Source organism: Phodopus roborovskii, unplaced genomic scaffold (assembly GCF_943737965.1).
Source record: "Phodopus roborovskii unplaced genomic scaffold, PHOROB, whole genome shotgun sequence".
NCBI classification, from domain to species: Eukaryota; Metazoa; Chordata; class Mammalia; order Rodentia; family Cricetidae; genus Phodopus; species Phodopus roborovskii.
The window spans coordinates 2,318,538-2,335,099 of NW_026126423.1; the positions used below are offsets into that span (position 1 = coordinate 2,318,538).

Genomic DNA, 16,562 nt, shown 5'->3' on the forward strand with positions numbered 1-16,562 from the left:
GGGTTTTAAGCCCTGGATGTAGAGTGGATATCACCATTTCCCAGGTTCCTGAGGAGACGTGAGACAGTCCCCTTACCACAAGTTCAACATAAAAAGATACTGACTTAAGACATGCAATGATTGCACATGCCTTTAATTCCAGCACTCAGGAACAGAGGCTGGCAGATCTCTGAGTTCAAGGCCAGCCTGATCTACAGAGCGAGTTCCATGACAGCCAGGGCTACATAGAAACTCTGTCTCAAAAAGCAAAAATAGATGAATAGATGAGAGAGAGAGAGAGAGATACTGACATGAGGGACACCAAACAGACTGCCCACGCCAATATAGAAAAAAATTTTATACACACACACACACACACACACACACACACATTTCTATTCTTTACCAAGCAATCTTGCCTCTCCTTTGCTCCAGAAACTTCCCCTTCTTACCCAGGTCTCTATGCGAGGCCACAGGAAGACAGTCAACACTGCCTGCCCCTCAACGGAAGGGGAGTCCACCTTTGCACCAGCAGATGGAGATAAATACCAGAGGCAGTGCAGGCGGTCAGGTGGGAGGCTACAATGGGCCTGAAATAAGCTTGCCTGGAGAGCTTGTCTCACAGCAGGCCGCCACTCAAAAATAGCTTCCTCAGAACTTCAGTCATCTTTTGAGGTTTCTGTACCCTGCAGGCATAACCCAGACCTTTTCGGGATCCGCAGACTTTCTTCTTCAGCAGAAGGAAGCCCCTGCTGTTGCTCATTTACCCACCTGGGTCCCCTACCGTTGCTCTAGCTCTCTGCGACACAGATGCTGAGGTCACCAGCACAGCCTACAGACCCGAAGGCTGTTAAATCTTAGCAGAGAAAAGCAAAGAGGAAGGAATCGCCTGAGTGAGCATCTTTACACACGAGCCCCTTCCAATCAAGGATTACTAATAATTCTCCAGATGGCGAAGAGTAGGTATTCAACCGATACACAAAGCTGGATTTGGGCCCATCCCAGACTCAAATCCAGGCTGACCAACTCCAAGGAAGATCTTTGAGGCTGCTTGAAGTCTTTGATGAAAAACTAGCTTGTTTTTATAAAAATGTAGACAGCTCTGTGCAAAGGTAGAGTCATAATGCATCGACCCAATACAAAGGGAGCCAAGAATACCACCAAAAAGACACATATATTGCTTAGTAAAACTGATTACCAACAAGCTAAGATGCATATGCATGAATCATTCATGGGCTAGAGGCTACTGCACCTTTCTTCGTCCTATGTTGTGCTTCCCAGGAAGATGTCCTTTCTGATTTATACTTCCCCTCATAATGGATGCAAGGAGACACAGGGGTCAAAACAGGGGGGGGGGGGAAAGAGGGGGACAAAATGTGTTTGTTTCCTTCAATCACAGAACTTAGGGCTCGGAAGGATCTTGAAGGTTGGGGTATGGCTGAGTTTAGAGCTGTCCCTACAACTGCCAGACCTTATAGATTAATTTCTTCAGGAAGTAATAGCCCATTGGGATCCCACCCAAAGGAACAAGGCAAGTTGGTTGGTTGATCATGCCCTGTGTGCAGAGAGCTGGCAGGACCTTGACAGCCACGGAGAGAAGCAGTGATTGCTTCTCAGAAATTATTCTCTCCAGGCCAGAAGCCTAACAGACAAAGCAAGAGGTCCTTCTGCAGGATTGCACTCAGTATCAGGGAGCAGAGTTGTGGCTGAAAATACAAAGCCAGAAAGAGCAAAAAACACCTCCCACTGGGAAAGGCTGAATGTTGATGCCAGATACCAAGTCCCCAAAGGATCTGTTTTATGGCGAAAGAGATAGTTTCTGCATTTTCAAAGCCGTTCTTGTAAAGCCAGGCTTGTAGCTCATGTTTGCATTCTCAGTGCTCAGGAGGCTGAGACAGGAAGACTAACATTTGTTGGAAGCCAACCTAGACTATGTAGCAAGACCCTGTCTCAAAAGCAAATGACGATGATGGTGATGACTATGATTTTGAAGTTCACCTTCCCTTTCCCAAAGCAACAGTGTACAACTTAGATTACAGTATAACTCAGAGATTTGAAGGAGACACTTCATAGCATGGGTGATTTTGTTCTGCAGCTTGATCGAATATGCCTGTCCCTTGGATGCATTTGAAATAAATTCCTTTCTGTGATTTGGAAGCAACAACCTTACAAAATTAAACAAATATCTTTAAATGCATCTCCCAATATTTATGTCTGTAAGGCTCTGAGGTAAATGGAGGCGGGGGTTACACGCCGGGCCACAGTCCACAGGACATGTGTGCTGGTGCCTGGTCAGTCTGTGGAGAGAGAGCTGGACCAACACTCAGTCTTCAGTTTGCACTGTTTGGGTGTCAGCTTCACTCATCAGCCAGTCAGGGTGTGCATGGCTGCCTTGAAGAAACTAATCAATCACACGGTTGTGCCAGAAAAAGCAGCTTGCCGGTCAGGGACACCGAAGGACAACACTCACAGCTGGACCAACAGCTGGAAGACAGCGTCCACCAAATGAACTCATCTAAGCACACTAAAACTAGAGAGAGCTACCAGACAGGGCAGGAGGGGCCTTCTTACCTCGCCCTTCTCTTTCCGGCCCCTTCCCTCCGGCTTGGGATTCCCCAGGTGCTTGTTTCTCAACACTTCCTGGCCTTACTTCCTGGGGTGCATCCCCTTCCCTCAACAAGTACCCAGGCCTCCAAAACCCACCACACTTTGCCCACGCTCCAACCACACTGATGCAGAACCCTGCCTCCTAATAGAAGCACAGGCAGACCCGGAGAGGCCAAGAGGACTAAACAGGACAGCTCTGTGAAGCCCTTCCACAGCCTCCCTTGCCACCTCAGCTAGTACGACCCACCCTACTCTCTTCCTGGGGCCCCTTAGCCCCTGCACCTCTCCATCACTGGCTGGGACACAGTCAGCTCCCCGGGAGTGAAGACAATGTGGACCCAGGAAGTGTATGTGTGAACCACTCAGATCTATGCACAAGCATCCCGACATGCCTCCCCAATTGACCCCTCGAAGGTCACAGTCACCATTTGGCTCTGTGTTCCCCGCTATCCATATGCACACAGCGTGTGGACCAGCTGCCTTCGTGGCTCTGAGGGGCAGAGAGGAGACACAAACAGGAGCAAAGTGGAGGTAGAAGCCGTCCCTTTCCACAGGCCATGCCACATGCTGTCACACGGGAGCTGGTGGCCACATCTTTTCCTTCATTACTGGGGTTTTTCTGTAGCTCTTCTAGTCTTCAGCTTCTATTCCAGAGGCTTAGTGTCAAGTTTCCGGAGTCACAGTACTTAAATTTCAATTAGAAATCATTCCGAGCTGGCAAGGAGGCTTGGCTTGTAAAGGTTAGTGCTACCACACAAGCCTGGCAGCCTGTATTGGACCCCCAGAACCCACAAAAACGTGGAAGGTGAGACCTAACTCCACAAAGTTGTTCTCAGACCTCCAAACACACCACACACATATACCACACACACCACACACATACAACCCCACACACACACTACACACATACAACCACACACACATATACACCACATACACACACACCACACACATATACCACACACACACTACACACATACAACCACACACACATACACCACATATACACACACCATACACATATACCACACACACACTACACACATACAACCACACACACATACACCACATATACACACACCATACACATATACCACACACACACTACACACATACAACCACACACACACACACACACACACACACACACACACACACACACACAAAATCACAGGGCTGCTACCTTTCTGCCAGGGTAGCAGGATGGACAGAACCGAAAAGCAGGGCAGGAAGTTGCTCTGCTCATTGGAACCTTGTGAGCCAGCCCTGCTGCTGTCTGTCTGCCAGGAGCTTGGGAAGAGCTCTGAACCCAGCTAAGACAACTGCAGCCTCCTTCCTTCGGTCTCCTCCCCCTCCCTCCCAGCCCTGTCTTCCCTTTCTCAGTCTTCCTTTCCCTATCACATCCTTTCTTCCCTTCTCTCCATTCCTCTTCTTGTCTCACTCTCTCTCCGTTCTCTCTCTTTCCCCTCCTATCAACCGTCTTCCTTCCCTCTCTGCGCCGCCGTCTCTCACTCATCCTTTCTCACTATGGTCTTCTCTTTAAAACAGCGACCATGCACTCCCGGTGGCCGCTTACACCAGCTCTTCCTCACCCTCCCCTCCCGCCTTAGAGTGCAGGGCGCAGGACCCACCCTCACCCCCCCCCACCCCCCACCCCCAGGAAGCTTGATGAAAGGCAGACTTGGCTGGGCGCTGGCCAGCCACCTCCCAGCAGCCTCGTTTCCTGCGCCTAGGAGATAAGTAGCCTCTGTGGGCAGCTGCAGGGCTCAGCACCGTCACCCGGCCGGGGGCCTACCTCCTGCAGCTCTTTTGTTTTTCTTTCGATAAAACTGGCCTGAGCCATAGAAAGAGGAGAAAGGTGGATTTGAAATATAGTCATCTTTTTGCTTCTTCAACTCAGGCCATAGAGCCTGGGATCATCCCCACCCAAACCCCTGGCAGTGAGCTTTCAAGTACCTCTTTCACTGTGGCTAGGAGACTCCCTAGGCCCGATGGCTCCCACACTCTTATGGGGAACAGTAACCATAAGGCAACATTTACTGTGAGCTTAACCCTGTTGGCACTGGACAGGCTGATCCCATTCAATTTTCACTACAACGCAATGAAATACTTGTTCCTAGTGACCATGACTATAAGATAAAGAAATTACAGCGTGGATGTTATGTGACTGGTTCAAGATTAACACATGTTGGAATTAAAGGAAGCCCAGGTGATATTATGAAGGTGATTTTGAGGGATTATAAGGTGAGATTGCCTGACTATGAGCGAATTCAGCAAATACAGGCTTTACAATTTTTTTTCTATTGCATGAAGATCAGAGACAGGTAAATCCTTATTTTGCACGAACTCTGCCTTGTTAAATGTTATCAGGTCGTTCAAATTTCTAGAGCACTTTTGGACTCCCATCTGCCAGCCATTTGGGCACTGTGACTTTATCCATACTTCCTATAAATATGGCTTCAGGACATCCAGTCAGGGTAGGATAATGGGGTGCTTCCTTCGCTCTCCCTGGATCTTTAGGTGATGCTGTCCCCAGCTACCATGTGATGCCTGCCTAGATGCAGATAAACCCACCTCCCTAGACCTGTCCCATTGCATAACAGTATGCATAACAGCTCACATTTACTGTGTTGTGCTACCATTATCTATCATCTCATGACGTCTTCACAGTTAATGTACAAGGTGGGTTAAGTTATACCTATATATTATATGTATAAAGCTAAGGCAGAGAAGGGCTGGAAAGATGGGTCAGATGGTCAAGTGTCTGCAGCTGAAGCAGGATGTACACTTCCATCTGCCCATCAAGCTCCTTTAACCTCAGAGCATGGAGAGCCAAGGAAGGCACATCAGAGCCGGCCAGCCTTGTGGAATCGGTGAGCTGCAGGTCGGAGAGAGAGCCTGTCTCAAAAAAAAAATAAGGTAAAGTCGGGCAGTGGTGGCTAACACCTTTAATCCCAGCACTCAGGAGGCAGAGGCAGGTGGGTCTCTGTGAGTTTGAGACCAGCCTGGTCTACAGAGTGAGTTCCAGGACAGGCTCCAAAGCTACACAAAGAAACTTTGTCTCAAAAAACTAACTAAATAATAAATAAATAAGATAGAGACCAGGGAAGACATTGGACATTGACGTGTGTGAACACACACGCATGTTTACAAATATATACATGTACCACACATACAAACAGAAAATATAGAAATTAAGGCACAGAAGGATTCAAAACCTGCTGGTATTGGCCCAGTATTCAAGCACAAGCGCCAAGTGTGTATGAGACCAAAGCTCATGCCTTTAATTGCATCAATTAGGATGACTGAGGTCAAATCTGAAGACCTTACTGCAAGTGGATGGAACAAACAAGACCTTTTTGGTACTCTATGAAGACCCAAGTTTGGGTGTGGAGGCCTAAGTTAGCAGCTCTGTAGTACTGCTGTCCCTTTCAACACTGTGTCACCGATAGCTCTCAAGTGTCAAGTCCTCAAACAGATGTTTCTCAGTTACACCCAGTAGCAAGAGTCACTTCTGGTATCTCTCTTTAAAGAGTTTATGTGTATGAGTGTTTCGCCTCCCTGCGGGACTGTACCATCTGCGTGCCTGGTGCCTGAGGTCAGAAGAGGATGTCTGACCCTTGGCAGTTACAATGACAGATGACTGTGAGCCTTCTCGTGGGTGCTGGGAAGCAAAACCCTGGTCTTCTGGAAGAGCAGCAAGTGCTCTCAACCAACCGAGCCATCTCTCCAGCCCCTCCAGTATCTCTCTTACTAGGCAGGCACACGCTTAACCATACACCATCTACTGACAAAGGGGAATATGTTCAGTATAACAGAGTATGATTCATTCCCTGAAGCTGGACGCGGCCTCCTCCACAGAGCAGATAGCAATGGCTGTTCGGACCCCTAGGAATGCATGCATCGTCTCTCAGGACCCAATACATTTTACCAAGGCCATAATAAATAACAACAGAATATTAGGACGGTGCTCCCAATATGTTGGAGGCAAGAATGAATGCCAGTTTTCAAACAGAAATGTGCCCCTTCCCAAGAGGTCTAGGTAATGTGTGTGCGGTGTCACTAGGAATCTCCATCACTACACAGCATGAGACGAACAAGGGAGCTTGCTAAATCTTCCTAAAGGGCTGGAATCAAACTACGTTATTATTGCAAACTTTCCCGTTATGGCTGGACCTAGTGGCCCTTGTCTACAAACATGAGGAAGGACATTTATCACACGAGACAATGACACATTGTCATTATTTCTGCAAAGCCCACAATTGTTAGGCTCCTGCTCAAGGGGTCAAAGCTGACCCTCTGCTTGTACAGTGGAGCTTGGCCTAGCTGGCCAGTTGGTGTTGTATTCTTTATGTATTAATTATAAAGAAAGCCTTTAGAGACCCATTGAAATGTTTTCATTTCATCATGTTTTCAAAAAAAATTATAAAATGCTTGATAAGATGGCCTTACTGAAAGATTTCGAGTATGGGGTTTAAGGGGGACACTGAGGCAGATTGTCCTTTTGGATAAGAAGGCTGTTAGAATAATGATTAACTTATCCCTCGCCCCTCCATGCCTGTGACAGACAAGGGAGCCAACCCTCCCCTCAGGGATCTCAAGGTTAACTAGGCGGATGATGATAGCTGACTGCAAATGGAAGTAACTTGAGCATGGCCTGGCAATCTGGGGTTCCCTTTTAAGATTTCTTATTTCCATTTCTGGATTTGTTTATGAGTCTATGTGCACCATATGCATACAGGTGCCCATGGAAGATAGAAGGCCTCTGATGGCTCTAGGCACACATGAAATGTACATAGATGCATGCAAGCAAAACACTCATACACACACAATAAGAAAATAAATCTTAACAATGTCCTTTCGGCCTAATACCCTTTCCCATGCTAATTGATAAGATTACATTCAGTGAAATAATAGGCTGGGAATGATGTCAAATGCTTTGAATTGTTCACATAAACAATACTAACTTGTTATTCTCCCTAAATTTCCCTAAACTGAGAACCTGCCTCATATTCTGAGGTGGGGGAGGGGGACAGGTCTTTGTCACCTTAAGAATTTGGCAAGCTTGTCTTTGTTTCTCCAGTTCACCTTCATTCCAATAGAGAACAACTTCATTCTGCTTAATTTGCAAGTGACTTCCCAGGTGTGCCAACATCTCACAGTAAAAAGTGCATTATGGAGGCTGAGAGAAAAAGAATTACAGTGACTGTGACTGAGAAAGTTACTAACTTACTGCTCTGTCTGGGAGTGGGAGGGGCCACCCCTGTGAAGTGAGACCTGGCCACACCCCCTCCCTGGAATGTACTTTGAACAGTTGCAATGGGCCAGACCAGACCCTGTGGTTTCTACCTTTGTCTGTTGTTTCCATGAAGGCTAAGGACAACAATAGAACTCAGGAGCCCAAACCCAAGAGTAAGCAGGTCGGACTCCACTACACAAACCAGCCAAAAACACCTGTCAAAACCAAGCACCCACTCTCTGGAAAAACAGCTGGCTGCTGCCATTTCCTGACAGCATTTGTACTGTGTCCAGCCAAAGAAATCTAAAGTCACTGCCCAAGGCCCTCCAGTTAAAAAGTCCCAGAATGTGGATGGGAATTATGAAAAGTGTGGTTAGCTGCCCTGCTACCTCTGCAGCCACATTTTTTGAGCTAAATTATTTCATTTACTCTGCAAAAATATAATAAAAGGGGCTACTAATCCCATTTTGCCACAAGAGTAGAGAATATAGAAATTCAGTTGTTTCATTCAGGTTGTAGAATTAATTTGGGCATAAAACCAATGTAAACATTATGAGGTGTGGCCAACATTGTGACAGGATGTTATCATCTGCAAAATTTACATTAGAGAACCATGCAATGAGTCCCCCCCCCAAAAAAAAAAAAAAGCCTCATAATTTTAAAAAATATGTGCATGTGTGTTTATGCATGCATGTTTGGGCATGTATACCATGTGCAGGTTCCTATAGAGACCAGAAGAAGGCATCAAAGCCTGTAGATGGAATTCCTTTTCTGCCTGGTCCTGCCACTCTTAGTCACAAATAAATACACAAAGGCTTATATTAATTATAAACTGTTTGGCCAATGGATCAGGTTTCTTATCCACTAGCTCTCTCTTAATTATTAACCCATTTCTAGTAAATCTAAGTATTTCCATGTGGTCTCGGCTTACCAGAGAATGCCCAGACCGATCACTCCTTTGGTGGCTCACCCTCTGCATCCTCTCCCCAGAATTCCCCTCCTCTGGTGGCCCTGCCTATACTTCCTGCCTAGCTACTGGCCAATCAGCATTTATTCACCAACCAATATAAAAGAACATCCCCCATCAAGAGCCCTTTGACCTGAAGGTACAGGCAGTTGAGAGATGTTTAGCATGGGTGCTGGGAACCTAATTCTGGTCCTCTGGAAGAGCAGCAAGTGCTCTTCGCTTTCAAGCTCCCTGTGGACTAAGAGCTACTGTTTCTTCTGGCAATAATAACCACACACTTCATCTTCCGTAGGGAGCATTCACAGCGCTATTACCTCACATTGAAATCAAGCGATTTCACACCTGTCCTCCTGCAGGGTGTGGACTGGATATCGCCGCTAGTCTATCAACTTCAAAGCCGTCTCACGTGCAACCCACTCAGTAAATGAAGGGCCTCTGCTGCCTTCAGCAAGGAGGAACCCTTGAGCAGCCTCAGAGAGAGAGAGAGAGAGAGAGAGAGAGAGAGAGAGAGAGAGAGAGAGAGAGAGAGAGAGAGGGCGTATGTGTGGTTTTGTGTGTCTGTAAGATAAGGAAACTCTTAGGTATTGAAGAAAAGGACTGAACAGCCTGTAGTATTTATCTTGTCTTCAGGGTTCCTCAGCCTAGTGCTCCTCAGTTTTAAAAACAAAACCATTACTTAATGAGTCTCAGATTTAAATAAAATGTAAATGGCCTGCCCGTTCCACTAAGTAACTATGAATGCTTTCCAGTAGTCTGGGTTTACAGTCTTCAAATTCTTTCTCTCTCTCATCAAGCAGAATGAATCTTCAATGTAGCATTGCACACAATGGAATGTTTATTAAATGGTGAAACAGAGCACAGATGAACGATCAAGTTGTCAATGCAATTTGTATGGCCTACGGCTTTTTATATAATTTTAAACATATAGAAAAAATACAAAAGTGGTACAAACCTATACCCAATTTGCTACTTATTAACATTTTTTTTTACCACTTCCACACCAGAGCCAATGGGATTAAACACAGCTCATACCTTCGGATTAGAAAGCTCATCAGAACCACAGTAAGCTCACGTGAAACCTTAGGGCCAAGACAGGTGAACAATTCTACCGTGTACTCAGAGACAACTTGTGAGCCTCCAGCCTCCCTCCTCTGCCCCCAGAGTGCTGGGATTACAGGAAGGCACAAACAGCCAGCTTAGAATGCTTTTTAAAGAGATCACTCTCATGGTCTTTTAAGAGCAAACCTATGAAATAAAAGGAATCCTACATTAAGATGGTGATTAAATGACAGCCATCAAACCCCTCCACTGTCAACCAACAGCAATCCATATGGCTGCCATCAAGCAATCTCTATTGTAGCATCTGAGCTCCCATTTCCTCTGACAATAATAAACACACTCTTTGTCTTCAGTGGGTAGGGTTCCACACCACTGTGAAAGGCCTGCATTACTTCAGAACCTCCACATTTAGTTCCACTCATGGCCGCCTTATCACAATCCAGCAGCTCCCCAAAACATCCTCACATTGGGTAACTCTTCTTTCTGGTTGCGCTTTAGCTGTGGAACAAAGTTCTAAAAAATGCAATCCTGGAAGATTCAAGAACACCCGGGGATGACCTTGTCTAAGAGCATCACCTGGGTGATCAGCCATTTTTGAAAGTACACTGTGCACACTGGAGGAGTGGACAGTCGGCGCACACCAGCTAGTTAGTTAGATGTGCTGTGGCGGCTTCTCTTCCCGTCAGGCTGCCTTTCTCTTGGGGCCTGCTTTAGAAAGGCTTCATTCCCAGTGTCGGCTGAGCTAGAACCCATGTCCCTTCAGTAGATGTCGGTCAGGGAGGTCACACTGAAAGCCTGCTGCAGCTCACGCTTGCTGGTGAGCTTCCAAGGATGAAACAGGACGGAATGCATCTTCTTAGTCATGAGGAAGCCATTATCACTAAATCTCCCCGGGATGCTTCCTACATCCAGCCAAACAAAGGGAGCGATGGCAGACGTTTTCAGATCAAAAACAAATAAATCACCCTTCTGAGAGATGTTGACCTGGAAAAAGAAAAGAGGCAAGGGGAATGAAGGACAAGAAAGAGCTGCAGTTTACATCCATGTCTGACAGACATTTATTTACGTGGGCCTAATGAAAACTGCACTTCCCAACCCCTTGGTCTGAACTACAAAGTCATCGATTCCGTGCAGTTATGACACTTGGCAATATCCGGAAAGTGATTTGAGTCTGTGGAAAATTACCAGATTGTCATCTCAAGCCAAGGAAACGCACAAATGCCAATAATTAAGGAAACTAGCTCTCGAGAAGCTGCAAGCTTTATGTCTTTAGGAACCTTCGTTAGAATATCACCAGGAAAGGGATGCTTGGCATTTTCATGGCTTACGTGACTTTCAAAGGACTAGAACTGAGCCTAACTGCAGAGCATAACCACAGAGCTTCTGGTCTCAGGTACGAAGCTATACCTTATGTTCCAAAGTCATGGCACCTCCTCTTCCAGTGAAGACCCCAATTCAGACGCTGGCAGGCATGTGGCTCACCTCAGCCAGGCCAGGAGGTACCAGGGAAGCCTTGGCTACTACTGCTGAAAGGCCAAGGCCAAAAGAGGCATTAGCACCTAGCTCTGTGTGATGCCTGCTTTGCAGAAAAAGCTTTGCAGAGCTGGGGTTTGAGCTTTAACTCTGGGTCCAGAGATACACACAATAAGCACCCAGACAATGACTGCTAATCAGTATTATCAGAAGAACAAGTCTCACTGATAAGCTAATGAAACAGAACAGGAAGCCCTGTCTTACCCCAATTATCATGAACTAACCAACACTTAGCTAAGCAAAAAGTAAACAAATAAATAATCTTTAAAAAGTAAATCCTTGGGGGGGGGGAATGTGCATGTGTGTATGTGTGTGCTTACACACACACACACACACACACACACACACACACACAACTAAGCACAGAGAGGCCACAGATCAGGGTCTAGTAACCTTCTAAATTGTTTATTCACTTTATTTTTTGAGATAGGGTGCAGTTGGAACTATTTTTCCGGACCGCCAGCTCAACATTAACGACATGGAGACTTACTATTAATTATAAAAGCTCAGCTGATAGCTTAGGCTTGTTACTAACCAGACTCTTACAACTTAAATTTAACCCATTTTCATCAATCTATTTTTTATCTTGTCGCTTTTTTACCTTTACTCTGTACTGCCCATGTGGCTTCCTCTTTGGCTGGTGGGCAATTCCACCCTTCTTTTTCCCAGCATCCTGTGTGCCTGAAAATCCTGCCTAGCTATTGGCTGTTCAGCTTTTTACTATGCCAATCAGAATGACACATCTTCACAGTGTACACAAAGATTATTCCACACAACAGGGGCTTTCACTGAGCTGGTTGCTCTCCAGTGTAGCTAAGCTGAGTGGCAAGCAAGCCCCAGGAACCCTCCCTGACTCTGCCTCCACAATGCTGGGGTTACAGGAACAAGCTGCCACCACTAGCTTTTCCTTGGTTTCTGGGGATCAAACTCAGCTCTTCGTGTTTGCTAGCACTTTAGCAACTGAGCCATCTCCCCAAGAACAAGAAACCAACTTGATTTCAAAGTCCCAAATTGGTAGATTGTGACTGTGTCCGTCATTTAGTTGTTTTTGCCGTGGCGGTGCATGAGTCGCTCTTCTGTTGCTGTGATAGAACACCATGCCCATGGTAACATACAGAAGAGTGGTAAGATCACACGATGGCAGAGCAGAGGCCTGGCAGCAAGCAGCAGGAGTAGCAGCAGGAACAGAAGGGGAGGGCTCACATCTTGAACCACAATCACAAAGCAGGAGAGAAAACTAGAACTGGCTTGAGGCTCTAAATTCTCAAAGCCCGCCCCCAATGACACTTCCTCCAAGAAGTTATGCACCTCTGAAACCTCACAAACAGTATCACTACCTGGGAACCAAAAGCTCAAATACTCAAGCTTTGGGGGAGGGGCGGCATTTTCTCATTAAAACACAAGTTGTTTCTTGCTTTGTTTTAAAACTTTTTAATGACATAAGCATATGTCAGCTTTCTTATCTCCGTTCTACCTCGGTGTTTCCAGAGGATGTAAACTTGGTCACATGTCTCTTTCACCATTAATTTGGGAAGAAGGTATGTTTTAACCTTTTTTGAAAGGAAATAAGTGTTTCATATTATCATTTCTAAAGCCAATTTTAAAATAAATCTCAATAGAGTAAACTGTGTAACAAATTTAAATTTGATATAGAGACTGAAACTTTCTGGAAAGATTTTTGTCAAGTATCACGTGAAGGGAGAAGAGGAAAGGTTTTCAATCAACTAAACAGGTGCCAAGTTTTCCAGCTGCAGCATTGTGAGAAAAGCATACTCTGATTATCCACCCCCCTTTTTATTTTCCCTTCCCCAATTATAAAGAGATTCGATGATTAAGTGACTTTGAAGCAGTAAATCAAAGGCGGTGGAGTGATTAATAAACTGTATTTAAAGAGTCAGAACTGGACTGACTCAAGCATCCCCCAGTGCTTCCTGGCCCACAGGGCATTGAGCTTGCTACCTAACCCTCTGTAGACTGCTTTCTCACTTGCAAAACAAGATCACAGCACTTCAGGGAAGCCATGGAAGCCAGAGCGTATGCAGTAGCAAGCATGCCTAGGGCACAGCCTGGAACCCAGTGGAGATGCAATCGGTATAAGTGGTCCATGCCACCTTTCGCTCCACCACACCAGCCACAGCAGGGAAAGTACAGGTGACAGAAACTGACTACAGACAAATTGCTTAGTCTTAGCATCCAGCAGGAGGAGAGGAACCATCCTCAGGCCTCAGGTTAAGAGCGTGAAGAGGGAAGCAGGAGATGTCGAAGACACAGCTTGCTAGCCCAAGAGAAGGAACACCCACAGGCCACTGGGACCCCAGGTCAGAGACACTTACAGTGATGTTGGCCTTGACCAGCCCTTTGGCATCCTTCAGGGAGGACAGGAAATGGTAGTTGGTTGGGCTGAAGAGGTCACTGTCGGTTGAAAGGTGGAAGGAAACCACACAGGTTTCCCTGGTACATCCCTTACATCTCTCCAGCAGCTTAGGCACTGGCTTCTTGTAGAGGATCGTAGCCTCCCCTGCTTTCAGCACAGCATGTGAAGTCACAAGAGAGCACACAGGCTTCAGTGAGCTCCAGGTGTAGACCCTCACCTGGGGAGAAAAGAGACAATGACATTCCTGCTTACAGCTTTTGTCTGGACAGCAGAACAGCAGAACCAACTGACTATGAACCCTGAGTTTTCATCCCAGCACCGTAAGTTCTAGCCATGTAACTAATTACTCAGCTTGCCAGGATCCATCTCTTCATGAGGAGAACTCCATTGAAAACTTTACTGCCTGTCATGAGACAGGTAACAACCCACCGTCAGCTCAGTACCTGGCACATTGCAGGCTTCCTACAGACAGGACCTATTTTTAGCACTAGTGGAATCATCTAATCTGTAGACTTTGAAATGGTTTCTAAATCTTTCTTTTTACTTAAACTTATGACAGTTTTTTTACATACCTATTCCAGATACTTTTACTGATTGCAGCCTTATCTACTTTTTAATTACTTTTTTGGTGAAATCTGGACTAGTACTAGCTTCTCACAGTTATATCTTACATTTACACAGCACTGTGAAGTTTACACAGTTCTTCATGTAATTCTTCTATTCACTTTCACCCGTAATACTAAAGGACACAGACTAGTTACAATCCGACAAAGGAAGGAACCAAATCCCCAAGAATATAACAGCTTTGCTCAGGTTATATAACACATAGCAGATGTTAGCCTGAACCCTGTATGTCTACACAGCCCAGCTTATGTTAAAAACTCTAGAAGCATTTTGGTATGTCCCCAAAATAGTATTCCAAACAATTAAAGAAGCCATCTAAAAGTTCCCCTCAACCTTAGATACACACACACACACAATCCAAGTAACTCACAGTGAGCCTCGTGTTGTAGTCTCGGTGAAGATCTGACACGCCATAGACATAAAACACACCTCTATCTTCAAAACCTACTGGTAACAGAGGAGCGAAGAATCTCCGAGCAAAGTAATGCAGCATTTTCCATTTTCCTCCATACTCTGAAAACAGCCAAGAGAATCAGGAGACACCAGGAATGGGCAGCCAGGCTAGGCCCATCTGAGCAGCGAACGTGGCTTGTCAGAAGTTTCCTAAGCACGTGTGTGAGGAGGTCTTGTATTAGGGGGAACTCAGGTGTGATAAGGGCCCTGAACATCAATTCTGAAGATTGTTTCATGTCAACCTCACAACATTAGATAAAGGCAGGTAGTAACTGCTATTTCCCAAGGGAAGAAAGAGGCAAGCACTTAATTAAAACATGCTGGGGACAGTATCTTGAGCCCAGATTTCACTCCAAGATAGCTCTTTCTCAGAGAGGACCTTGCTCCCAGAAGCTCAGTACATCAATGCTCTTTTGATTGATTGATTGTTTGTTTGTTTTAACACAAGGTCCAGGCTAGACTTAAAGCCCGGATCTTACGACGTTAGCCTCCTGCATGTTGGAATTACAAGAGTGCACCAATGTGCTGGCTACCAATATTCTTTTCTACTATGCACACATAAAGGAGGAAATCAGTGGCACAAGGAGAGGATGCTTGCTGTGAATTTTCATTCATAAGAAAGATCCAGACTTCGGTCTCCTTTCCCAAAGGCACAAAATCTCCTAAGCTAAGCGAAACTGCCACTACACAAAATGGCTTTCAGAGTCAGACTAAATACCTAAATCTGTGGCAATTAATAATACTTCCTCAAATACAATGTAAAATTGTCAAGACTTTGTAGCATTTCATGCCTTGTTCAGATGTCTGGTAGGCTATACCGCCTGTATTGATTATATTTGAATTGCTGTTAAAAATACCATGGCCAAAAGCAACTTACAAAAGAAAGCATTTCTTTTGGCTTAAGGTTCCCAAAAGAGAGTCTACAGTGCAGGGAAAGCATGGCAGAAGCCGACTGATCACATTTTAGCCACACACAGGAAGTGGGAAGAGGCTAAAAACCCTCTAAGACCCGCCTCCAGTGACATACTTCCTCTAACAACACTCCAGCTCCTAAAGGTTCCATCGTGTCCCCAACCAGCACTAAGTGTTTAAATACATGAGCCAAGGGGGACATTCTCATTCAAGCCAGTCCGGCTTCACCTTCAGTCTTTCAGGGTCTTCCTTTCTCATTATCTGCCGGAAATGAGATTCTCCCTAATAAAGAGCCTCTTCTGGAGCCGGAAGACAAAGAGAAGAAGGTGGGGAAAACCTCAAGGAAGTCGATGCATAAAGTAAATTGTAATTTTGCTAAAGTAGGGAGTGAACTTTTGAGGAAATATTGCCAGCTACTTACTGTCTGGAGGAGGAAGAAATGACATAAAGATTTTAATTAACTGAACAGATAACAATTTTTTCAGCATCCTGATCATCTTTTTTTTTTTTTTTTTTTTTTTTTTTTTTTTGTCAATTATAAAGCAATTTGGTGACTAAGCCACATTGAAGTAATAAATCAAAGACAGCGGAGTGATCAATAGGCTGTACTTAAAGAAACAAAACTTGTGTAGTTCAGTAAGTCTCCAATGCTTTCTGGACCACAGAACACTGAGCCTGCTGCCCAACCTCTGCAGGCTGCTTTCTTACTTGCAAAACCAGATCATAGGTCGTCAGGGATGTTGTGCAGTAGGGCTCCTAGGACATCGCCTGGAGAACAGTACCACACAGTTCTCTCCATGGGAAAGATAGCGAAG

At 45.4% G+C, this 16,562-nt stretch overlaps 1 protein-coding gene across 1 annotated transcript in view; it reads right to left on the reverse strand.

Moving 5' to 3' along the window:
* Positions 1–9,604: 9,604 nt before the first annotated feature.
* Manba (mannosidase beta) overlaps positions 9,605–16,562 on the reverse strand; it is a 75,959-nt gene continuing 69,001 nt past the window's right edge. Inside the window, exons 15-17 of the mRNA XM_051185447.1 lie at positions 14,753–14,895; positions 13,718–13,975; positions 9,605–10,835 (exon numbers count right to left, since the gene is read on the reverse strand). Coding sequence (XP_051041404.1) covers positions 10,611–10,835; positions 13,718–13,975; positions 14,753–14,895 — 626 coding nt within the window. The 3' untranslated portion in view covers positions 9,605–10,610. The remainder of the gene's footprint in view (positions 10,836–13,717; positions 13,976–14,752; positions 14,896–16,562) is intronic.